Here is a 26,543-nt window from a genome sequence, read left to right on the forward strand (position 1 = left end):
CCAACCAGCCGTGCGCCTGTAGACAAGCGACCGTCAGGTGGAGATGCTGGATCAGTACCTCCGGGGAGCTTGCCAGCAAGAGGAGGTCGTCTAGATACGGTAGCAACCGTATTCCCTGGCTCCGTAGATGAGCCGCCATGACCGCCATCACCTTGGTAAATACCCTTGGTGCCGTGGAGAGACCAAAGGGTAGAGCCCTGAATTGGTAGTGGTTGTGGAGAATAGCAAACCGCAGAAACCGTTGGTGCGATGTTGCTATAGGCACATGGAGGTAGGCGTCCTGGATATCCAGGGAGACCATATAGTCCCCTGGTTCCATCGCCAGAATGATGGAACGCAAAGTTTCCATCCTGAATTTGGGAACCCTGAGAAACCTGTTCAGGGACTTCAAATTGAGGATGGGGCGATGAGAGCCATTGGGTTTCTGCACCAGAAACAGCGTAGAGTAATACCCCATCCCACGTTGAGACTGTGGTACGGGTATAATGACCCCCGCCGTCAGCAAGGCCTCTATGGCTTCCTGAACCTGCAAGGCCTTGGTTTTGTCCTGATTACCAGATTTTCATTCCAACCAATCAACAAGTTGGCTGGTTGGATGTAAGTTGGTCTAGTGTGTGGCCAGCTTTAGTCTTCCATCAATGTGCGGGCTCTGGTTAAGGCGGTGCGGGCCATTCTTCTGATTGAGGATGAGGCACCCGCTCCCAAGTCGAGGTATCCTAGTTTTAAAAAAGCTAAGGTTACTTCTGCAGCGTTCCCCTAGTCTGATCAGTTGACTGATCACATGGCGGTGGCCTGGCAGACACCCAGTAAGCGTTTCCTGCCACAGAAACGCTTGGCGTCCAGTTATCCATTCCCGGAAGCGCATTGTAAGAAATGGGAAACTCCGCCTGCAGTCGATTCCCATGTAACACGCCTCATCAGGAGTGCTACTTTGCCATTGCCGTCTATATCCTCGCTGAAGGATCCTACGGACAGGAAGGTGGAGACTTGTCTAAAGTCTATTTATTCTCTCTCAGGGGCTGTAGCCCGGCCGTCCATGGCCATCTCCTGGGTGGCCAAGGCCATTGAGGGGTGGGCCAACGCCTTGGAGGACACGTTTACGGATGAAGCTCTGGACGTCCAGAGGGCGTTGTTAGGACAGATGAGAGATGCCGCCTCCTACATTGGAGAAGCATCGTTGGATGCTAGCCTGTTGACCTCTAGGGTTTCGGCGGCAGAAGTGTCTGCTCGTAGATCCTTGTGGTTGCGGTCTTGGAGAGCAGATGCGGATTCAAAGAAAGGCTTGGAGGCCTTACCTTTTAATGGAGAATTACTATTTGGTCCGGACCTGGACAAAATAGTAGATACCCTGGCAAAATCCAAGTCAGCCTTCCTCCCTTCAGCTACTACACCTGCTAAGGTCCGGGGCTCGGCCTTTCGTTCCTTTCGGGTTCAGGGCAAGGCAAAGGGTCAGTCCTTCCTGAGGCAGTCCACACCCAAGACCGCCTCAAAGCCAAAGAAGCAAGCCTGGAGTGCTAGGCGCCCTTCTTCCAAGCAAGAAGATAAGCCTTCTGCGTGATGGGACGGGCCTCCCTCTGGGGGACCCCAGAGTGGGAGGCCGACTTCTTCAATTCGCCCAGTGCTTTCACAATACCACCACGGATGCCTGGGTGCGAGAAGTGGTCTCCCAGGGGTACGCCCTGTCTTTGTTAAATGTTTGATCTAAATAATTTCTTCAAACAACAGTTTTTGTTCATTTTATGGCGTTTGGGAGCAAATTGCTGATTGTCATTTGCTTTCATTCCTTACCAGATTTTCATTCCAACCAATCAACAAGTTGGCTGGTTGGATGTAAGTTGGTCTAGTGTGTGGCCAGCTTTAGTGTCTACCTCCTGGACTGAGGCATTTGAGGCTGAGTCATCCTGCACCTCACCATCATCCGAGGACCCCTTAGAATCCGAAAGATGTGCAGCCTGCGCCATGACTGAGCGTTTAGACGCCCTGGAGGGCACGTCACTGCGCAACATCGACTGAAAAGCCGAAGAAGCTGCCGCCAAATCTTGGACAGTGTGGGAAAGCGCATCCACCCAGGGTGGAGGAGCTGCCACAGGAGCCTGAAACGGCACCACAACCTGCTGTGCCACAGGGGTGGACTGAATATACATTGGCAACCCCGCATAGGGACCAACAGGCTGAGACCCCGGGGGAGTCTGCAATAATTGTGGGACACCCAGGGAATGGCAGGCAGGGGCAACGCCCTAGTAGGGGTGGCGGTCGGGACCGACAGACGGTCCACGATGGACACCAGCACCTGGGAAAACATCGCCCATGGTGGCTCCTGCGACATGGGAGGTTTAGATATACCAGGGAGCGCCTGGCACCGTCCGCACAGGCCGTCCTGTGACAAATCCTCCCTATCCACTCCTGCAGAACAGCGCCTGCAGGAGAACAATACCGGAGCCCCAGAGTGCTCAATCTCCTCCTCAGACATGACTTAGGAAGAAAACGTGCGCACTCACCAGTGTGCTGAACAACAGCCCACAATATGGTACTGTGTAGCACACAACTGTATGTGACCGACCTCACAAATACGTGATTTATATAGGCGAGGTCTGTAGAAACACCCTTCCCCCGCACACCTGTAGGGCTTGTAGGAGAAGGAAAGGGGTAGGTATAGGCTGACAGTAAGTAGAAAAAAGACACAGACAGGCAGCACTAGCAAAAGTCACATACCATGCAGGAAGATATACTCACTGCACCTTTCCACTACAATCAACCTCCCAGATTCAGTGTCTGGGAGGGCTATAGTGCTGTGTACACTGTCCTTGTCGGGGGAGAGGAACACAGGGGGACCGGTCCGCGTGCTCCCTGAAGATCTGCGCTGCCAGTTGAAGAAAATGGCTGCTGGAGTCCTCAGAGGAGGAGTGGCCCGAGTATCTGCAGCTCAGCGACGCCAGACTACTAGCTGAAAGGCGCGCTGAGCTGAGGGGAGGAGCCGCTAGACAGGGAAGGCTTCCTCCCCTGGCTAGCATATTTAACCCCCGGGTTGCCGGCATCCCGCTTGCCGCATAATTTACCCTGGTGGTCTAGCGGGGTATGCCTCCGCTGGAGGGGGGGCCCGCCGCCACCGCTAGCGCCCCCGGTCTGTCCCCTAGACTGGGGGCATGGGACTGCATTTACAAGGAACCCGCGCACCGCCGCTAATCAGCGGTGCGCGGCTTACCTTAATCTCCCCGGCGTCTTCCGGCAGCAGGCCCGGGGGAAGCCAGAGTCCGGCTAGTACAGACTCTGGCTTCCCCCGCCGCGATCCCCAGTTCAGTGCTGGCATCGCGGCGCCAGCAGGGAGAAGGAGCGGCAGCGTGGGCGTCTGCCGCTCTGGAGAAAAAAAAATCTATAGTAAAAAAATTAAACTAAGTTAAAATAAAAAGCTTTAGGGGGCTGCTCCTGCAGCCCCCCCCCCCCGCAGGGTGACCCGACTCCGGCCGGGCACCACCTTAAACTGAGGTGCCTGTGGCTCGGGGGCGGGGTATAGGGGAGGTTGGACCCAAGTGCATCCTGGGAGCAGCTGAAAGCTTTAACTCCGTGGTGCCCGAGGATCCAGGATCCAACTATACCCCAAGGTCACCCTGTGGACCCCTATGGACCCTGAAGTAGAAAGCGTAATACCTCACAAAGGTATGGACAGAGGACCACGTGGCAGCCTTGCAGATCTGGACTGCAGAGGCACCACATCGAGCTGCCCACGAAGGACCCACAGACCTAGTGGAATGAGCCTTCACAGAAGGAGGAACCGGCAGGCCTTCATGAAGATAAGCTTCTGAAATCGCCATACGGATCCAGGCTGCCAAAGTTTGCTTTGAAGGAGACCAACCCTTTTTACGGAAGCCATAGAGGACAAACAAGGCGTCTGACTTCCTAAACGAAGAAGTGCGGTCGACATAAGTCCTTAAGGCCCGCACAACATCCAAAGTGGCCTCACCCACTGAAAGTCCAGGTAAGTTAAAAGCCGGTACAACTATTTCCACGTTAACATGAAACTGGGAAACAACTTTGGGAAGAAATTCAAGTCGAGTGCGTAGCACTGCCCTGTTCCCATGAAAAATGAAGAAAGGGGGTCTACAAGAGAGAGCCCCTAAATCAGAAACACGTCTGGCCAGAAGGAAAACAGTCTTAGCTGTTAGCCATTTAAGATCCACTGAGCCCAGTGGTTCAAACGGCAGTCCCTGGAGAGCCCTCAGGACCACAGCCAAGTCCCAAGGCGCCACAGGTGGAACAAAAGGCGGCTGAATTCGCAGAACACCTTGCATAAAGGTGCGCACATCAGGGATTGTAGCAATCCTATGATGAAACCAGACAGACAGGGCAGAAACCTGCACCTTCAAAGAAGCAAGGCGAAGCCCAGGGTCTAGTCCCGCTTGTAGGAAGGCTAGCACTCTAAACAGACGAAACTCCCGCGGTGCATAACCTCTCGGTTGACACCACTGGAAGAACGTATGCCACACGCGATGGTATATTCTCGCGGAAGACGGTTTCCGAGCTCTTAGCATGGTTCGCACTACAGAGCTGGAAAAATCCCTGGACCTCAACATGGCCGTCTCAACAGCCATGCCGTCAAAGACAGCCGAGTCAGGTCCGGGTGAAGACAAGGACCTTGTGACAGAAGGTCCGGTCGCAGCGGTAACTGCAGAGGACTGTCCACGGACAGACCCTGCAGGTCTGAGAACCAGTGCCATCTGGGCCATGCGGGAGCTATCAACAGGAGCATCCCTCCTTCCTGTTTGAATTTCCGGATCACTCGCGGAAGAAGGGAAACCAGAGGAAACAGATAAGCGAACCGGAATGTGAACCGGTACGTCCACCAGACTGACAGAGCATCCACCAGAGACGCCTTTTCGTCTCTTGTGCGAGACCCGTACACCAGCAACTTGTTGTTGTGCCGGGACGCCATGAGGTCGATCTCTGGAAGACCCCACCTGTCCACCAGTAGTTGAAACACGTCCGGGTGCAGAGACCATTCCCCCGGATGAACGTCCTGGCGACTAAGAAAATCCGCCTTCCAGTTTAGCACTCCCGGGATGAAGACTGCTGATATGGCCGGAAGATTGCGCTCCGCCCATACCAGGATTCGGGACACCTCTACGAGAGCCGCCCGACTTCGGGTTCCTCCTTGCCGATTTATGTAGGCCACGGTGGTAGCGTTGTCCGACTGGACCTGCACGGGGTGACCTTGGAGAACCCGGTGCGCCTGCTGGAGAGCATTGAAAACCGCTCGGAGTTCCAAGATGTTTATTGGAAGCTCTGTTTCTGCCGGAGTACACCTGCCCTGGAACAAGTGTGCTCCCCAGCCCCGAAGACTGGCGTCCGTTGTTAACAGGACCCAATTCGCCACCCAGAACGGACGACCCTTGTTGAGATGGGTCGTCTGCAACCACCAGGCAAGAGACAGGCGAACCTCCGGAGTGAGCACCATCGTCTGGGACTTTAGACTGAGGCAGTCCATTCCATTTGGACAGGATCAATTGCTGCAGAGGTCTGGAGTGAAACTGGGCATATTCCACCATGTCGAAAACCGACACCATGGAACCCAGTAACCTCTGCAGACAACTGCGCACCCGCAACTGCAAGGCAGAGATCTTTTCCCCATCACAAAGATCCTTTGCTGTCCGGAGTGCAATAAGGCTCCGAGGTGCAGAATCCACTGAGACGGGATCAGGGTGGACTTCTGCCAGTTTATTAACCAGCCGTGCCGTTGCAGTACCGCAATGGTCAGGTCCAAGTGGCGTAGAAGGAGCTCCGGAGATCCTGCCACCAACAGAAGGTCGTCCAAGTACGGCAACATGCGGACTCCCTGCAGCCGCAGGGAAGCCGCCATGACCGCCATCACCTTGGTGAAAGCACGTGGTACTGTCGCCAGGCCAAAAGTTAACGCCCGGAACTGAAAGTGGTCGCTGCGCGAAAGAATAGGGACATGCAGGTAAGCGTCCTGTACGTCCAATGACACCACGTAGTCCCCAGGTTCCAGCGCCAGAAGGATGGACCGTAGGGTCTCCATCCGAAACTTCGGCACCCGCAAAGACTTGTTGAGAGCTTTGAGGTTGAGTATCGGACGAAACGACCCATTGGGTTTCTGCACCAAAAAGAGATTGGAATAGAAACCCTGGCCCTTCTGGGAGAATGGAACAGGCACTATAACTCCAGCCTGGAGCATAGTGTGCAAGACCTTCCGCAGCTCCGCGGCTTTGTTCCGGTCTGATAGCAGACCCGTGGTGAAGAATCGAGACAGGGGTCTGTGCCGGAAGGAGAGGGCATACCCATGTGAGACCACCTCGAGAACCCAAGTGTCTGTCGTGGTGACCGACCAACACCGGGGCGAACTGCAGCAGGCGGCCTCCCACCTTGTGATCCCCCAAAGGGAGGCCCGGACGCTTGTCATCTGGCTTAGGGGCCGGACGTCTGGTACTCCAGGCCTGCTTCCGGGGCTTGGCCGATTTTTTGGGGCCAGCCTGTCGGGGAAAGGACTGTGCTTTAGGGCCTACCCTGGGCCCTATAAGGCCGAAAGGATGACGTACCTGAACCGGAAGGAACTGCAGCAGACGGGAGACATGCCGATTTGGCTGCCGCCAGCGTGGCTACAATTTTGTCCAGGTCCGGACCAAAGAGAACTTCTCCGTTAAAAGGTAACGCTTCCAAACCCTTTTTGGAATCAGCGTCCGCCTTCCAAGATCGCAACCACAATGTGCGACGTGCAGCTACAGCTGCCGAAGAAATTCGAGACGCCAGGGTACTAATATCCAAGGCCGCTTCGTTGATATAAGTGGCCGAATCCCAGAGATTGCCGATCAACTCCGTCTGTTCAGCCGAACAGTCGGATTCAAAGGACGCCTCCAACGTATCCGCCCAGCGCTCCATAGCTCTGGCAACCCAGCAAATGGCCATAGCTGGCCGCGCTGCCCCCCCGCAAGGGAATAAACGGACTTTAGGCAGATCTCCACCTTGCGGTCCGTAGCATCCTTAAGGGAGGACATGGAGGGCATGGGTAAAGTGGCACTCCAGACGATGCGTGTCACATGAGAATCCACCTGTGGAGGGGATTCCCACTTAAAAAAATAATTATCCGCGAACGGATAAGCCACCGCCAAACGCCTCTGCGGCTGGTATCGTTTGCCAGGCTGTTTCCACGCCTCCTCTAAATGGTCCACCAACTGTCCCGAAAGAGGAAAGACTGTGGCCTCACCCTTAACAGCCTTAAAAAAGGCATATTTGGATTTAGACGCCGGAGGAACTTCATCCTCAATCACCAAAGCTGTGCGGACTGCCCGAATAAGTCCAGGAATATATACCTTGGACCTAGCGTCCGCCTCCTTAGTACAGAGAGGTTCCTGGTCGGAAAGATCCAGAATCTCCCCATCATCAGACGTCACTTCGTCATCCTCATAAGGAGCAGATAGAGACACCACCGGCCTCTTATGTGGCCGCAACACAGACTACCCTTGTAACACATCCGACAAGTGCTGTACAGAACTAGTCAGGGAATTAACCCACGCCGGCTCCTGAGAGACCGGGAGAGGGGAAATAGGGAGACTGCGGGGTACCATCAATTGCCTCGGGAAACCCTGCATGGGTGACGACACCACTGGTGGAAAGTATGTGACCCCTCTTCACCAATACTTTTAGTATAGTGAGAGACCACCCTGCAGCACCGCACCGCAAGGGCTTTAGCAGAAAGAGCAGGGACAGTAATAAGGCTGACAGAAAGTAAAAAGTACAGGCAGCAGCGCTAGCTCAGCCACATACAATGCAAAGAAAATCAATTCCTGCACTAACAGTGTTGATAAATCAACTACACAGACAGAGTCTGGTAGGACACAGCGCTACATACAGACCTGACCACAGCGGAGGAGAGGTATGCGGGGGGACCCAGACCACGATGCTTCCGTCCAGACTTCCAGCAGCGTTCACCATGCATTCTAGAAGATGGCCACCGAGGAGCATAGAGGAGGCAGGCCTGGGGGAGGAGCGCTTCCAAAGGGCCAGTCGGTGTGTGCAGAGAGGGCTGTGTGCAGCGGGGGATGCGCTGGCTTTGAGACAGGGAAGGCGCGCTCCCCTGGCATGCATTTAACCCCTGGGACGCCGCAGCGCTACCGCTCTGCCACGGTCCTGCTGTCCCAGGGGGGTAGTGGAAGCGCAGGTTAGTACCTGGCTCCATGCTGCAGCCAGTCCCCAGGGAGCCCCCTGCTTGGGGACTCTGGACCATGTATCAGCGGGGACCCACAGCGGGACCCCGATGCTTACCTGCTGTCCCCCTTAAATCCGGCCATGGTCCTAAACATCTGGGGTCACCGCTAGCTGTGACCCCAGATGCCTACCAGCATCCCCGGATCGGTACCGGCGTTCTGGTACCGGCGGGGGTGTAGGGAAGACATCATGGACGTCAGGACAGACTGTCCATGCTGTACTTCCAGATGTGCAGCCACAGCTGCATTGAGGAAAACTTCAGGGGCTCTTCATGGCCCCCCTCTAACAGGTGCATCCGACTCCGGCCGGGCACCAAACTAAACTGAGATGCCTTGGCTCGGGGGCGGGGTATAGGAGGGGGACCCTAGTGCATCCTGCGAGGCTGAAAACTTCACTCTATGGTGCCCAATGCCTGACGTCATCACCTATACCCCAAGGTATCCTGTGGATGCCCTATGGACCCTGAAGTAGAAAATTATATATATATATATTCAACTGCCCAGATCCAGTGTCTGGGAAGGCTACAGCGCTGTGTACACTGACCTAATGGTGAGGTACGCAGGTGGACTGGACCAACTGCCATCTCCAGAGATTTCTGCTGCACCACAGAGAAATGGCCGCTGGAGACCTCTGAAGAAGTGTGGCCCGCGGAGGAATGCAGCTCAGCGACGCCAGACTATGGATACTGAAAGGCGCGCTGAGCTGAGGGGAGGAGCTGCTACAACAGTGAAGGCTTCCTCCCCTGGCCGGCTATTAACCCCCGGGACGCCGGCTCCCAGCGCCGATCGCTAAGTCCCTGGTGGTCTAGTGGACACACGGGGTATGGGGGGGGGGGGGGGGTACCGCCGCCACCTCCGGTCTGTCCCCAGAGACCGGAGGCACAGGACTGCATTTCAAATGCGCGGATCACCGCAAGCAGTGATCCGCGACCTTACCTGCTCCCCGTGGATCCGGCAGCAGTCCCGGACGCCCGCAGAGTCCGGCTAGTACAGACTCTGGGGTCCCGCTGAGATCCCCAGACCTGTACTGGCGTCTCAGCGCCGGCGGGGTGACGGAGCGGCAGCTTAGAAGTCCTATGGACAGTCCAAAGTAAAAATAAAAACTTTGTCCTTAGGAAAAATAAAGCTTAGGGGCTGCTAATCAGCCCCCACTGCACTAAACGGTGACCCGACTCCGGCACCAACTTAAACTGAGGTGCCTCTGGCTGGGGGGCGGGGTTATAGGGAGAGTGGACCCAGTGCATCCTGGGAGCTGAAAGCTTTAACTGCGTGGTGCCCGGATTTGGTTCCCCAACCTATACCCCCAAGGTCAACCCTGTGGACCCCCTATGGACCCTGAAGTAGAAAAAGGCAACTAAACCCCTTCTCCTATTCTACGTGGCAGCAAGGGATACCCAGAAAGTAGCTTATGCTTCACTTCTTGGAGAGAAGGCTCCTTAAATAAACTGAAAACCTTATAAACCTTGTTTTATTTGATTCCCAGTGCCTTACCTCCTAGAAGTGAAGCATAACCTTTTCTTCTACTGTAGTAGGGCTACACAGACAGTGAGACAGATCAAAAATACTTTCAATGCTAGTCGATGATTTCCTTAGAATGAACAGCCATTTGGCAACAAAAAGCCAACTGTGTAAAATTTAGAAAAAGCATGACTAGATGGCCACTCTGAACACCTGGTATGCCAGAACCCCATGGACCCATCATCTCAGAAGGTTCGTATGCCCCAGTCGAGAGCACGGACAGCCCAATAAGAACTAGTATCACCACTGCAGAACACTGTTGACATTTCTGTCCCACTCCAGTGAGAGAACTACTAAGAGGAGGCACTGCATCCTTTCCTAGGGCTACTGGAAAGAATAAGGCAGTGTTCAAACAGAATTACGGAGTCGTGGACAGGTAGAGAGGAAGGACAACGCACCACAAGGCATTTAATGCTGCTTCCTTAGAACACCAAGGGAGCGGACAAAAGGAAGGCATCACCAGCTCCTTGATGGTATGAAAACCAGAAACCATCTTAAAATAGAAGAATGGGACTGTAAGAAGGACTACTTTGCATTTGTATAAGACATAGGGGTATATTTACTAACATCCGATTTTGCATTTTGAGTGATTTGGCATTCAATTTTGCATTTGGGTTTTTACTAAATGCCAAATCGAATGTAAAACCGAATTTTACTCAAATCGAACATCGGAAAAACATAGGTACTTTTACATAGACCAACACACAAATCCCTTATTTACTATCATTCGATTTGAAATTGAACTTCAAATCCCCAAATGAATAGACCTGCTTCATGCTTTCGATTTGAGCATGAGCAGGTCGGATTGACACAGATACATGCATGCATCTTACCGTAAATAGCTTATAAATAGTTAAATGTTAAAAAAAAAAAAATAATAATGACGTGGGGTCTCCCTCCTAAAACAGAACTAGAGATGTGCGCCGACCCCCGTGTTTTGTTTTGGATCTGGATTGGTTTTGCCAAAACCTCACCTCCGTGTTTTGGTTCTGGATTTTTTTCTTTAAAAAAAAAAACTGCTAAAATCACAGAAAATGTGCATTTTTTGTTCCTAGAGTATTAAAAACCTCAAAAACATTTATTTCCACTCGTTTCCAGTCAATTTTGGTTACCTCACAATATTGATTTTTTCCATCTAGTTAAAGGGCCAAAAGGTTGCATCCAGCTTGCTGGCTCAAAACTGATTGATATAATTATTAAAGAGTTTAGGACTGTGCAAAGATGATGGTTGGGATACCCTTGAGGATTGAAGGCATGGGCCTTCATAGAGGACAAGGAAGTTGACGGCCTTGCATTATCATGACGACTGCTGGCGGCTGCTACAACATGTTGGTCTTGGCCTTGCTCTCCTGTCATGTGACAGCCCTCAATATGTTCTGCGGTCATGAAGCAGTGTCGCAAGCACCAATAATGTAGCCAAGGTGCGGTTACAAAATTCACACGTGCAGTTGTGCGCACACAGAAAAAAAAAATATACAAAAGACACTTTTTTTTTTTTTTTCCAGGTCCAGAACTTGGGCCCAGAGCACAGATTGGTGACGACTGGAGTCGGGCAGCACTAGGTTGCATTGCCGACTTGCTAGATCTTGTGCGGCTAAGCCTAACACGCACAGACACACAGACAAAAGAAAAAAAAAAAACAATTGATTTTTTTTTTTTTCCAGCTCCAGAACTTGGGCCCAGAGCACAGATTGATCACGACTGTAATCAGGCAGCACTAGGTTTCAACTTGCGCTGCTGGCTGGATCTTGTGCGGTACTGCGGTTAAGCCTAACACGCACAGACAGAAAAATATAAAAGACACTTGATTTTTTTTTTCAACACGACTGGAGTCGGGCAGCACTAGCTTGCAACTTGCATTGCTAGCTGGATCTTGTGCGGTACTGCAATTAAGCCCAACACGCACAAATTTTTTTCTTCTTTTTTTGAGTCCAGAACGTGGGCCCAGATGGACACAGCACCAGCCCAGATGTATCTGCAGTTCTGCACCAGCCCAGATGGATACAGCAGACAGCACAGACAGCCCAGATGAATCAGCAACAGCCCAGATGGACACAGCAGTCAGCACAGGGACAGCTGCCACAGCACCAGCCCAGAATGGATAAGCAGTCACCAGCCCAGGACACAGCACGAGCACCTCTCCCAGCCCTACACTACCCACCCTCCCTGTTCAGTCTCCACAGCCGAAGTGAAATGGCGTCTGTCACGTGGTCCCTTATATACTACATTGATCATAGAGACGAAAGCTCGCGAACCGCGAGATTTCTGCTCTATGGTTTTGCCTCGATTTGAGAGATCTTAGTAATGCTGGAACATACGAGCCGGCTTGGACCCAACTCAGATCTACTAAATTTGGGTGGGTTCGGATCTCTGGAAACCGAACCCGGTCATCTCTAAACAGAACCAGCCCCTGACTTTTCATAGCCAGTCCTGGTTGTCCAAGTACAGGGAAAAAAAAATAAATACGTAGGGTTCCACTGTACTTAGCACAACCAGCACTGGGCTCTGGGAACCAGCCCTGGTTCTGGACTTATAGGGAAAAAATCGTGTAGGGTTCCCCTGTAAACTCCAGAACCAGAACCGGACCCTTTCTAGCGCGGGGCTGATGCCACAGCCAAGGTAGCCCTATCACCGGGTCCCCCAGCAGCAGCATCAGTCCTGACTGCTAGTCAGCCCAGGCCAGGGATCCCTGGGGAGTTGGGGAAGGGGTCCCCATCTCCAGGGCACCCCAGGCCTAGGCCGAGAGCCCGAGGCTATCCCCGCCACCCCTGTGCGGTGGGTGGCGGGTTGATAGTGTAAAAAAGAAGGATTAAAAACATGGTCTTTACAGTAGAAATGCAGGTCCCAGCAAGCCTTCCCCGCATGCTGGTACTTGGAGAACCACAAGTACCAGCATGCGGGACATTAAGGGCCAGCTGGTACCTGTAGTGCACCTGTAAAGAAATGCTTAAACACAAGACACACACCGTGAAAGTACAGTTTTAATGCATGCACACACACACACACCCCTGCATTACCAGGAGTGGTCCCCTTGTCCAAAGAAGGCATCCAAGATCTTCTTAAAATAAAAAAAAAATTAAACCGACCCACACAAAATATACCAGGGTGATTGTTATCTCCCGAATGAAGAGCTCAGATACGGCTCTACAAAGGCTAGAGCCGCGTCTGAGCGCTTCATTCGGGAGAGAACAACCATCCTGGTTGTGATCTGTTGCGTGGTTCACGTTTCTTCATTTTTTTATTTTAAGACGACCATGGATGCCTACTTTGGAACGAAGAGGACAGAACCACGCATAGGAGAAGGTGAGTATGTTTTTTTTTTTCCCACAGGTACCGTATGGAAATTCTACTGGACAAGGGGGCAGATGCTACAGGGATACATAGGGGAGTATGAGTACATGTGTGTCTGCATGTATGTTTAAGAAAATTATACTGTGTACGGTGTGTGTGTCCTGTGTTTTTTTTAATATTGCTTTTGCAGTGGAACTACAGGTACCAGCGGGCCAGTAATGCCCCGAATGCTGGTACTTGTGGTTCTCCAAGTACCAGCATGCGGGGGAGCCTTGCAGTTCCACAGCAAAAGACAATATTTAAATCTATATAAAATGCACTACACTTACACTATCAACCCACCGCCCAGGGGTGGCGGGGATAGCCCCGGGCTATCAGCCTAGGCTAGGGGTGCCTTGGAGAAGGGGACCCCTTATTGGGGGGGGGGTCCCCAACTCCCCAGGGATCCCTGTTCTGGGCTGACTTGCGGTCAGGGCTGATGCTGTGGCTGGGGGGCCCAGTGATAGGGCTCCCCTGGCTGTGGCATCAGTCCCCCACTAGAAAGGGTCCGGTGCTGGTTCCGGAGCTTACAGGGGAACCCTATGCAATTTTTTCCCTCTAAGTCAGCTTTGAGAAAACGGTTTATGCCGAGAAACGAGTCAGCGACACACCTCCAATGACGTCAGAGGTCCTTGCCGCACTGCTCTCAAGCGCCCTGCTTCCTGTACCACTCACCACTGTGTGGTCTCCCCGACCGGGTGAACGCTCATACAGGTGCCGGCTTTCACTGCAGTGACTTTCTCTACAGTCGTAACGTACACAGCCAGTCCACACTACAAACAGCACTCTTTAGTCAGGTATAAGAACAAGTGCCGGCTCCTAGTGGCTTCACATCTACACCGGTCTTATCGACTGTCCATTGCTTGTGATCACCTCTCACAACCTGGCTTAACGCAAACCACTTGGGGAACCTTTATTCAAGGTGCCTGGGCTCTCCAAGTAAGGTACATTACTACAAATTGCCAGTAACTGTGAGTACACCATCTCCTCTAATCTCATTGTGTGGGGACCCAATAACACACATGGACTACTGTGATTTTGATAAAATTTAAGGTGGCATTCTGTTGCTGTGTTTTGTGGTACCAAGTGTGATCAAACAGTTTAAAAGATTTGGTTTATTCCTGGATGTTTTATCAATTGCTGACATACAGAGGGACATTACTTTAGAACTTCTACTTAAAGCCTTTGGATTTGTTCACTGTTGTGCAACTCTCCCATATCGTTCCAAAATAAGTTACATTTACCTTCCAATTGCTACTTCAGCTGTTAACTGCTCTTATTATCATAACTGTGCGGAGCTTACCTTTTAACTCATGTTATCTTAATTATTTTCATTGAATGCATTATGTGTAATTTTATGTCTATTTTTTTTATTTTGATCTCATGCCAATGTGTATTTTAATTTATTAAATATATGTTTATTTATCAATTCCAAATTCCTTACATACTTATTATTTAAGATTTATGCTAACTGACTCTGTGCCTCCATCTACTGTTTCTTGTTTTGCACTTATTCTATGAGGGTCAGCTCCTCATTGGAAGCAGCGTGTCTCAAAGCATATTAATACCAATCAACCAATATTTGACATCTCCTCTGTTTAGAGCCCCCTATGTTTTTTTCTTCTTTAGTTATAAGTACAGTGGAACCGTGCATATTTTTTTTCCCTGTACTTAGACAGCCAGGACTGGCTATGAAAAATCCGGGGCTGGTTCTGTTTTAGGGGGGGACCCCACGTCATTTTTTCTTTTTTTACATTTAACGATTTATAAGCTATTTACAGTAAGATACATGCATGCATCTCACTGATGTATGCATGTATCAGTGTGAAAACAAACTGCTGATGCTGAAAGTGAAGCATGTAGCAGTTCGATTCAGACGGGGATTTGCAGTTCGATTTGCCGTTTGATTTGTACATGAACATGTCAAATCGAACAGTGTGTATGCAAGATGTCGTTAATGACGGTTGTCCCCCGGATTGTTAACGATATCTTTCATCGCCTGAATATGCAGGCCAACCTGACGATATCGTCAGGTTATGCATGATAAGGGATTCTGCTGGTGACGTCACTGAATGACATTGTTAAGTATATAGCCTCAATGTCCCGGCAAACACTTCATGGAGCGAATCGTTAAGTGTGTATGCACCATAACACTAACACGCAAGATGTACAATGTTGTAATGTCTTTAGATAAAAAAAAAAAAAAAGTTCCAAAGTCTGTTGCAATATTTCTCCTGCGATACTTATTACACCTTCATAACACAGGAGATATATTGCAACAGACTTTGGAACTGTTATGGAGCATACACATGGTCAGATTTTTTTTCAGATCTGAACAATAATGATTTTAAAAAATCGTTCAATCGTTCATATCTGAAGGAAAATCTGACATATCTGTCACATGAACGATTTGAACGATGCGCGTTCCCGATGGTCAGATAACGATATCTGACATCTGATATGTTTGCAGTCAGACTAGGACGATTCCATACATTTTAATGCAGTCAAAAATCGTTCAAATCTTTGGTAAAATCGTTTATCTGACAAATCTGACAGTGTGTATGCTCCATTATTTATCTAAAGACAATGCAAAATTGTACATCTTGCCTGTAGTTACACTGAACGTGATCTTAAACAACTTCTGAAACTATTGGTTTGATCAATTTCAATTTGCTTTTTATTGAAATTATATGTGGTTTTATATTAGAGACAAATTATAGTTATTTTAAGCCTGTTGGAATCATCTGAACGCTGTCTTGTTGGAACGTTGTCTCTATTCCTTTATCTACATACATAGTTAGACTATTTTGCTGGGACCATGAGGATAATGTTAAACAATTCCTACTATGCTGTAAGACATTGGAGACATTAACTGCCGGAGAGCGGGGCAGGAGTCTGTTCTTTTCTAGTGTACGGCTTCAAAAAAAGAAGACCACCACATGTTTTTTTATTATGCTGTGACTACAGGCACAATTGTTTTTTTTTTCGTTTTTCTTTTTTAAACCATTTGGTTTAAACAGAGGTGATTTAAACAAGCAACCCTGGATGAAACATAACCTACCAACAGTATCTCCCAGACAGGGAGACATTACCACATAGAGAAGATAGTTGAATAATACAGTGCATCCGGAAAGTATTCACAACGCTTCACTTTTTCCACATTTTGTTATGTTATAGCCTTATTCCAAAATGGAATAAATAAATTTTTGTCTTCAAAATTCTACACACACACACACACACACACAATACCCCATAATGACAACGTGTAAAAAGTATTTTTGAAAATTAAAAAAAAAAAAAAAAACACTAAGAAATCACATGTACAGAAGTATTCATGGCCTTTGCCATGAAGCTCAAAATTTAGCTCAGGTGCATCCTGTTTCCACTGATCATCCTTGAGATGTTCCTACAGCTTAAATGGAGTCCACTTGTGGTAAGTTCAGTTGACTGGACATGATTTTGAAAGGCATACATCTGTCTATATAAAGGTCCCACACTTGACAGTGCATGTCAGACCACAAACAAAGCATGAAGTCCAAGAAATTGTCTGTAGAACTCAGAGACAGGATTGTCTCGAGGCACAAATCTGGGGAAGGGTACAGAAAAATATCTGCTGCTTTGAAGGTCCCAATGAGCATAGTGGCCTTCATCATCCGTAAATGGAAGAAGTTCAGAACCACCAGGACTCTTCCTAGAGTTGGCCGGCCATCTAAACTGAGCGGTCGGGGGGAGAAGGGCCCTAGTCAGGGAAGTGTCCAAGAACCCGATAATCACTCCGTCAGAGCTACAGCATTCTTCTGTGGAGAGAGGAGAACCTTCCAGAAGGACAACCATCTCTGCAGCAATCCACCAATCAGGCCTGTATAGTAGAGTGACCAGACGGAAGCCACTCCTTAGTAAAAAGCACATGGTAGCCCGCCTGGAGTTTGCCAAAATGCACCTGAAGGCCTCTCAGACCATGATGAGACAAAGATTGAACTCTTTGGCGTCAATGCCAGGCATTATGTTTGGAGTAAACCAGGCACCGCTCGTCACCAGGCCAATACCATCCCTACAGTGAAGCATAGTGGTGGAAGCATGCTGTGGGGATGTTTTTCAGCGGCAGGAACTGGGAGACTAGTCAGGATAGAGGGAAAGATGAATGCAGCAATGTAGAGAGAAATCCTGGATGAAAAACTGCTCCAGATCGCTCTTGACCTCAGACTGGAGCAACGGTTCATCTTTCAGCAGGACAACAACCCTAAGCACACAGCCAAGATATCAAAGGAGTGGCTTCAGGATAACTCTGTGAATGTCCTTGAGTGGTACAGCCAAAGCCCAGACTTGAATGCAATTGAACATTTCTGGAGAGATCTGAAAATGGCTGTGCACCGACACTTCCCATCCAACCTGATGAAGCTTGAGAGGTGCTACAAAGAGGAATGGGCGAAACTGCCCAAAGATAGGTGTGCCAAGCTTGTGGCATCATATTCAAAAAGACTTGAGGCTGTAATTGCTGCCAAAGGTGCATCAACAAAGTATTGAGCAAAGGTTGTGAATACTTATGTTATGTACATGTGATTTTTTTTTTGTTTTATTTTTTTTTAATTAAATTTGCAAAACTCGCAAAAAAACTTTACACGTTGTCATTATGGGGTACTGTGTGTAGAATTTTCAGGCCAAAACTTAATGTATTCCATTTTGGATTAAGGCTGTAACATAACAAAATGTGGAAAAGTGAAGCGATGTGAATATTTTCCGGATGCACTGCATATAGAATCATATAATGCATCTTTTCTTTCTGTATTGTTGCTTAGTTCTTGAAACCTCAGTCAAAGCTTCGTAAGTCATACAACTCATTCAGATGGTATTTCCAGTCTCACACATGTATTTGCACATTGTGACAATGTATACAAAGTGCACACAGCACACTCAACTCTAGCATACAGGTCTAAAGCATATTTGAGAGACACAGCAAATCAGTGCTGATCTATTCGAGAGAGTAGCATGTAAAGTTTTTGTTATGGCTCTAGAATTGGGTGAACTCAGCTCAGGGACCATGGTTTTGGCTGGCGTGTGAGTGTAGTGAAGGAAGTTTTTGGGGCTTTATGAAGTTCCTCCTCATGAGAAGGAGAACAGAGCTGCTGCCGATATAGTGGTACTGAGGTGGACCAGAAGAGGGAATGGTCCTATGGTAGTCAGCAACGGAGCAGAGTGCTGAGCACGTTGTGCTTAGTAAGCTGATACAGCAAGAACTGTTGAAGACAGCTCTGATTACTGTACAGCAGTGCGTTCTCATGTCTGTGCTAGTAAATGGAGGCAGTGCTGTACTGTACAGCAGAGAGTTCTGATGCTTGCGCTGGTAATTGGAGACAGCGCTGTAGTTGTCATAGCAAAGAGAACTGGTGTCTGCACTGATGATTGGAGACAGTGCTGCAACAGCAGAAAGTACTGGCGACTGCTGCCGCGGTGAGAAACAGAATGGAGCAAATGCGGAGGCCGTCCGGGTGAGCAGAACAGGAACAAAACTGCAGAGCAGTCTGAAGCAAGGTAATGGACATTGGAGCGATGTTATTCAGGCAACAATTGGAACAGAGGAGCAGACTTAAATAGGGAACCCTTTAACCCTATAGGATGTACAAGTCAGGTGGTCAGAACTGCGGATCGAATTGGTGAAAAATATATCATGACATGGTGGTGCAGGAAAAAGGTGCAGCAGAATAAGCTACCTAATTGGCTGACTGAAAGGGCTGATAGCAGAGTAGGCTTGCCACAGCCCACCAGGCTCATGATGGTAGCAAAGTGGCACCGCCGCATCATGTACCTGAGCCTAACAGGGTGATGTGTGACGATTTTTAAATAAGCACCCGCATATATAAAAAATAAACTGACAATTAACATGCATATATTATGAATAGTCCCATGTTGGAGGGTAAAGTAATTGTACAACAAAAATGCTGTTGCACAACTTTCCCCTTAAAGTAATATGTTGTTAATCTATGAGAATATACATGTAAGAGAAAGTTTCCACAGTAAACACAGCTAAAAATGGTATGTTACCATTGACGCATTACAGGGGTGTTTGGCTAAGTCCACATTTCCGCGAGATGCTCTTATCTGTTTTTCCCTCTCTCTGCGACTCTCTGCCTTCTTGCGGGCACCAGTCTTCTTTTTGGGCATTTTTTTTTTTAAAACTCTACTGAGAAAAAGAAAAAAAAACAGTCACATATATTAACATGTATATTTTAAAGACTTCACAGGTGATATTGTTGATGTACGCACAAAAGCATGTATATTTACTCTTTTAAGTTGCCTTTTTGTTTGTGCTGGATAGATGTCCTATTAGTTTATAAAACATGCACTATACTCTTGCAAATTATGGTAACAGTTTATGAAGGTAAAAGGAAGCGAGATGGAATGTGGGGGGGTTTGACTCCGAAATCAACGTCTGAGTACTCTATTAACGGACCCAAATCAGTGCAGTAACTTTGGAAGGTTTTGAAACGAATATCGACTATTTTTTTATATTAATCCCCACCCTAAAGCACCACTCCACTTAACACCCTAATATTCTAGAGACAGGCATCTGTAGTTTTTTTTAAGATAATTTAATCCAGGCATAATTGTGCTGGTTGACACATACTTCTTAAAAAGATAATTCTCTTACAAAAAATTTATTTTGTTAAATATTAGATTCAAACATAGACTTGCTAATGCAACACAGTTACATGACTAGAAAAATATCTTTGTACCAATGGAGTCATTTGGTTTACATCGTTAGTGTAACAGACACTGCTATACAGCCTTAGGACTATCTGAACCCAACTCTTTCACTTCAAACACCATTTTATATGACCTCCCCTGCAAGCATCAGCACTCAGACTTCAAACCCTAACTAATGTAACCACGTGATAATAATAAAAAGGGGAGACAGGTGGCAATTCAATTAGCAGTGATAGATGAGAAGTGCATTGGAAATGTGTGTACATTGCCTTGCAATCAATAGAGGCTGGTGTACAGTATTCTAACCACATTGTGCACAGCTAAACATTGTGGTTGCACATCAGAGTCTTGAACATAGGCCATAGGGCCTGATTCAGAGCCGCTCGCTATTTGCGGTCGTTCGTTCTAAAACAAGGGGTGGCTATTCAAATGAACCGTTCGCTAATTGCGGTCTGTTCACGCCTCTAAGTCTGAACGAGCGAGCAAAACTTGCGGTTGTAATTTTGAAAAATACGCCCCCCTGGCCGCTCGCATCCTACGTCATGTCCGCTATTTATTAGATTAATCGAGTACATCGAACAGCGTATGAACTGCTCGCTATTCTTGTGGCTGGTTTTTTTAACCGCTATTTTGCAAGCATTTCGGAGTAAAAAAAAAAACAAGTGACGTGTTCAATGACGCTGTTGTATTAATTATGCACTCCCTTAAAACGCCCGTTTTGACCTTTAAGCACGCCTGCGATCTAATTCCACACCCCCGTTTTCAAGCACCTTCCCCTGTTACCACCCACATAAGCCTTCCTCTGTCACTCAAAATAGCAGGCATTCGCTATATAGCGAACAAACGATTTTCGGCCGCACTGACCGGTTCGCGCATGCGCAGATGTGCGAACATCGGTCAGCACGAACGAGCGGCCGCTTACAAGCAGCTCTGAATCAGGGCCATAGTGTTTAGAACTGCTATTGGATGCATGCTTGCAAATTCTGTCAGATGAGGTAAGCAGCCACCATATGCACCCTCCATCTCGCTTAGGGAGTCTATTCATCATCTCTTAATTTCTACAAAAGTGGGTGAAAATTAACATTTTCCCTTACTTTTGTAAAAATGAAGGATTAGAGCTATTCATTAAGCATGTGACACAGGAGATATCACCTGGTTATAATTCTCCCCCGATAATTTTTCCAGTCCCCATACATTAGTGTGGGGACATAGAAATGATGTTATTCATCAAGTTCCAAAAAAGCATTTTTTTTCAGAATTTGAGAGTGATACTGTACGCCACTCTCAAATGGTGTACAGCCTTTTAGATGCCAGCTTGTGCAGCAGATCCCTCCAGCTGTATCTACTTACCTTCAGCATCTCTGGCTGTCACTGGTTTCCACAGAGCACCCGAGCCCAGGGGAGCTTGTGCTGCAGGCAGCAGTCAGGTGGAGCTAACACAGCAGCAGCGAGGGAGATTATTACTTTAATTACAGGCTGTGGGGGCAGTACTTGAGGAGGAGCAGCAGCTGCAGGGGGTTTCACAGATCAGCGGCGGCCGTGGAGAGGCTAGTACTGACACAAGCGGCCGCAGGAGGGAGTTACTGACACCAGCGGGGGCCGAATCAAAAACTAGCGGCAGTGGATCCCAATCTTTTTCGAATCATCTGTTATTGAAGAATTCAGCAAAAATTCAATGAAGTAAATTGTGCTTATATGTCACCCTTAGGTTCAGTTAATGTGGTGGTTGACAGGGCTGCGTTTCTTTTTGTACACATTTTATGATTGGCAGCAGCCAGCACTGGTTTTGCTTATCACACTGACTAAATATAATTTTATTTGGTACTGAACCACCAACCTGAGACACTCTGGTGTCCAGAGGCACCCAGTTTAGGAACCACTGAAATAGCAGACCCTCCAACAAGACCCGTTCCACCAGTTACAAAATGCTCTGCTCCTGGACTTCCCATGTAATGTATGATTGCAGTCACCTGTAGTGAAACGGGATCGGTATGACATACCACCGAACCTATGTCCGGCAGTTCAAATCCTGACGCCGGAACACCGGCAGGAGTGAAGATCCCGACAGCTAACAAAAGGTAAGTATTTACCAACCCTACCCCCACCCAACCCTCCTTTAGGGGTGCCTAATCCCCCCTTTTCCACAGTCTAAACCTAACTCTAGCCTCCCCCAGAGGTGCCTAACCCCCCCCCCTTCCGCTAGCCTAACCCTCCCTGGGGAGTGCCTAACTCGAAGTCCCCCCAGGAGCCCGAAAACCTAACCCTCCCTCCAGCGGCTGTCCGCGCCCGGCTTACCTTCCTTCGGTTTGCAAATTGTGCATGGACCAACAACCTCTCATGGCATGGAGGTCATTTCCCTTTACTGTATTATATAACCAGGGCACACAGGAGGGCGGAAAAGAGGGACAGCAATGAATGGGAGAAGTGCATGTGACACTGCCCTACAGCAGATACATAATATAGGTGTTGCCCTGATAGTCGGTCGAAGATTGAACATAAATATAATTTCACACACGAGAAAGAAATTGCAGTATGTACGGCAACCGGCTACTTGCGGCCACCGTCACATACCTGGCTGCTGAGGAGATATGCCACAGCCGGAGGTAGCTAGCTGTACGGTGTAAACCACAGAGCAGAGGAGTTCTCAAGTGTCCGACCCGACGGTGTTCAGCAGCACACAGGCCACATCACAGCCTCACTCTCAGACAGGTTCAAAGCGCCAATGACAGCGCTGCTCTAATCTCCTTTTTCAGCTTCATGACATGAAAGAACGTCTGTGATTGGCTACAGAACAACAGTATAGCCTTAATGTGCAGATTTATAAACACTAGAGGAAAACATGCTTTATTTTAACGTCTGGATTATGACAGCAAGTTTAGCCACTATGCTGGTCTGGTGTCCCAGAAAACTGGCTGTCATAATCCAGACGTTAAAGTAAAACTTATTTTCCTCTAGTGTTTCAAGCCAGGTACGTAGCATGCCCAGTAGCTGATGGTAGGAGCAGCACACATATTATTATTATTATTATTATCATTTATTTATTTAAATGGCGCCACAAGTTCTGTAGCGCCTTACAAAGTAAATAAACAAATAAGTGACCAGTGACTTACAGTACAAATGAAGGACATGGATAATATACATTGCAGACCCTCCAACATTACCCGTTCCATTAGGTACAAAATGCTCTGCTCCTTGACTTCACTCTTAATTTATGATTGCAGCCACCTGTGATGAAACAACTGTATCATAAATTTCCTAGCTCAACACAGGTGACTGCAATCTTACAGTAGGTGGGAAGTCCAGGAGCAGAGTGTTTTGTACCTAATGGAACGGATCATGTTGGAGGGTAGGCCATTGCTACATTACCGACCATAACACCCACATAAGCAGCAGAGCATAAGCAACCAAGGGGTCAGTCTTATTACATGCAATGTACTCGCGGGGGCGAGTCATCGCGACAGCTGCCGTGCTTGACGGCCGCCCGGATTTGCCTAAAAGTGCTCGCTACCCCATAGGGCTCCGAGCAAATTTAGGTGAAGTCGGGCTCGGATCCAGCAGCAAAGGGAGAAAGGTGCCGGTCCATTGCCGGCGTTTTAACGCCATTGCAACGGCAACTTGCACCCTTCGCATGTAATAGGATTGATCCCCAAGTGTTAGGTGCCCAAGTGGGGAGTAAGAAGTAGATGAAAGTAACGTAGGGAGAAGCACAAGAGGGTAGAGGGTCCTGCTCGTAAGAGCTTGCTTTCTAAAAGGGAGATGCAGACAAACAGGTGTGACACAGATGGGGTAGACGTGGAAGAAAGAACATGTAGTAGCAAGTTAGGCTGGAAGGCTTTATATATATAAAAATATATATGAAGACGGCAGAATGATGGCTAGGGATTCATTATAGGCGTCGAGATACCGACCCCTATCATATTCCCGATGCCGGTATCCAGGTAAGTCCAGGGCGCCCGTCCTTTTAGCCGTGGGGGGGGAGGGTTAGGTTTAGGGCACCCCGGGGGGGGACTTAGGGTTAGACACCCCCTGTGGAGGGTTAGGTTAGGGGAAGGACGGGTCATGGTTAGGCGCCACCGGGGGGGGGGGGGAGTTTAGGATTAGTAATCCCCCCCAGGAGGGTTAGAGTGCGGGGAGGGGGGTTAGGTTTATGCACCCCTGGGGGGAGGTTAGGTTTCGGCACTAGTGGGGAGGTTAGGGTTAGAGGGGAAGGCATCCCTAAGGGAGGGTTAGGGGTGGAGAGGGAAGGGATAGGTTACTTACGTGCCGCTGTCGGGATTTGAACCACCGGAATTTCAATCCCATTCCATATATATACTTACATACCATACTATCCCTTTAAACTGGGACACTCATGAATTACACAGGTTCTGTGGTTGGCTGGCTGACTTCAAGCCTGGATTTCACCTGGTTTTTTAATGAGCCACAGAACCTGTGTAATCCATGAGTGTCCCAGTTTAAAGGGATGATATGGTAAGCCTATATATATATATATATATATATATATATATATATTTAACACAGCTGGGTCTCTGTAGGTAGCTGGACGTTTCGGGGGCCAGGCCCCTTCCTCAGGAAACACAACCGTCCTGAGGAAGGGGCCTGGACCCCGAAACGTTGATTAAAGCACCTGTTTTTCTCCTTTCTAAACAAGATTTGGAGTGCCATCTTTTTGTTCTTCGAATATATATATATATATATATTATATATATGTATATATATTAGGGGTGAGCGGGTTCGGATTTCAGAAATCTGAACCCCCCCGATCCGAGGCCGATCCGAGTCAGGCTCGACTTTTCCCGCCTGGCTCGGATCTGAAATCGAGGCAAAACGTCATCATCCCGCCTTCCGGGTCTCGTGGGTTTTGGATCCTATATAAGGTACCCGCGTCGGTGCCATTTTCTCACTCGGCTGTGGACAGTGAAGAGGGAGGGTGGGAGTTAGTGCTGGCTGGGCTGTGTAGTGTAGTGTAGTGCAGTGTAGTGTTGTGCTGCGCTGTGCTGCTGTTGTCCATAGGGGCTGTGTCCACTCGTTCAAAGTCCATAGGGGCTGGCTGGACTGTGTTGTGCAGTCAGTTGTCCATAGGGGCTGTGTCCACTCCAAAGTCCTGTGCAGTGTCCCAGTCCTAAGGGGGTGCTGTAGTGTTGTCCAGGGGGTGCTCTGTCCATCAGGGGTGCTCCCCCCAAGTGCAAAAAAAATAAATATTTTTTCTGTGTTTGTGAATTGTGTGCACTGTGGCTGCACGTGCATCAACAAAGGAGCAGCGCCAAGCGTGCGCCTGTGTCCCATAAGTAAAAGGCCAGCTGGCTTGTCCGTTAAAGGGTGCTGTAATCCCCAAAGGGCACGCCAAACAAAATGAAAAAAAATTATTTTTTTTGTTTGTGAATTGTGTGCGCAGTAGCCGCACGTGCATCAGCAAAGTAGTGCCAAGCGTGCGCCTGTGTCCCATAAATAAAGGGCCGGCTGGATTGATCGCTAAAGGGTGCTGTAACCCCCAAAGGGCACTCCAAACAAAATAAAAAAAAAAATTCTGTGTTTGTGAATTGTGTGCACAGTGGCTGCACGTGCATCAACAAAGGAGCAGCGCCAAGCGTGCGCCTGTGTCCCATAAGTAAAAGGCCGGCTGGCTTGTTCGTTAAAGGGTGCTGTAACCCCCAAAGGGCACTCCAAACAAAATAAAAAAATATATTTTTTTGTGTTTGTGAATTGTGTGCGCAGTAGCCGCATGTGCATCAACAAAGTAGTGCCAAGCGTGCGCCTGTGTCCCATAAATAAAGGTCCGGCTGGATTGACCACTAAAGGGTGCTGTAACCCCCAAAGGGCACTCCAAACAAAATAAAAAAAAAAATTCTGTGTTTGTGAATTGTGTGCACAGTGGCTGCACGCGCATCAACAAAGGAGCAGCGCCAAGCGTGCGCCTGTGTCCCATAAGTAAAAGGCTGGCTGGCTTGTCCGTTAAAGGGTGCTGTAACCCCGAAAGGGCACTCCAAACAAAATAAAAAAATATTTTCTGTGTTTGTGAATTGTGTGGGCTGTAGCTGCACGTGCATCAACAAAGGAGCAGCGCCAAGCGTGCGCCTGTGTCCCATAAGTAAAGGGCCGGCTGGCTCATTTCTTAAAGGGTGGTGTAACCCACAAAGTGCACTAGTCTCCAACAAAAAGAAAAAAATAATTTTCTGTGTTTGTGTGCGCCTTAGCCGCACGTATATATCAATATAACATAAATGGAGGACCAAACTTTCTCCGATAAAAATAAAATAGGGAAAGATCAAGAACCACTTCCTCCTAGTGCTGAAGCTGCTGCCACTAGTCATGACATAGACGATAACATGCCATCAACGTCGTCTGCCAAGGCCGATGCCCAATGTCATAGTAGAGGGCACATACAATCCCAAATGACAAAGTTCAGGAAAATGACCTTGAAAAAAACATTTAAATCATCTGAAGAGAAACGTAAACTTGCCAATATGCCATTTACGACACGGAGTGGCAAGGAATGGCTAAGGTCTTTCCCTATGTTCATGACTAGTGGTTCAGCTTCACATGACGATGGAAGCCCTCCTCCCACTAAAAAAATCAAACGAGTTAAGCTGGCAAAAGCACAGCGAAGAATTGTGCGTTCTAAGAAGATATCACAAATCCCCAAGGAGAGTCCAAGTGTGGTGGTGGTTGCGATGCCTGACCTTCCCAGCACTGGACGGGAAGAGGTGGCTCTTTCCACCATTTGCACGCCCCCTGCAAGTGCTGAAAGGAGCACCCACAGTCCACTTGCTGATATGCAAA

At 48.5% G+C, this 26,543-nt stretch overlaps 1 protein-coding gene across 2 annotated transcripts in view; it reads right to left on the reverse strand.

The window, feature by feature from the left end:
• The window catches only part of NOAZFP (nucleolar atypical zinc finger), a 57,281-nt gene extending 34,789 nt beyond the window's left edge, over nt 1-22,492 (reverse strand). Inside the window, exons 1-2 of one of the 2 annotated variants that reach the window (XM_088445780.1) lie at nt 22,335-22,492; nt 19,101-19,236 (exon numbers count right to left, since the gene is read on the reverse strand). In XM_088445780.1, the coding sequence (XP_088301906.1) occupies nt 19,101-19,220 (120 nt within the window). In that variant the 5' untranslated portion in view covers nt 19,221-19,236; nt 22,335-22,492. Of the gene's footprint in view, nt 1-19,100; nt 19,240-22,334 lie in introns of both variants that reach the window. The other variant, XM_088445781.1, reaches the window with a different exon arrangement.
• Between the last annotated feature and the right edge of the window lie 4,051 nt (nt 22,493-26,543).

The sequence above is a fragment of the Taudactylus pleione genome, unplaced genomic scaffold, assembly GCF_031769625.1.
Source record: "Taudactylus pleione unplaced genomic scaffold, aTauple2 ptg000389l, whole genome shotgun sequence".
Lineage (NCBI taxonomy): Eukaryota > Metazoa > Chordata > Amphibia > Anura > Myobatrachidae > Taudactylus > Taudactylus pleione.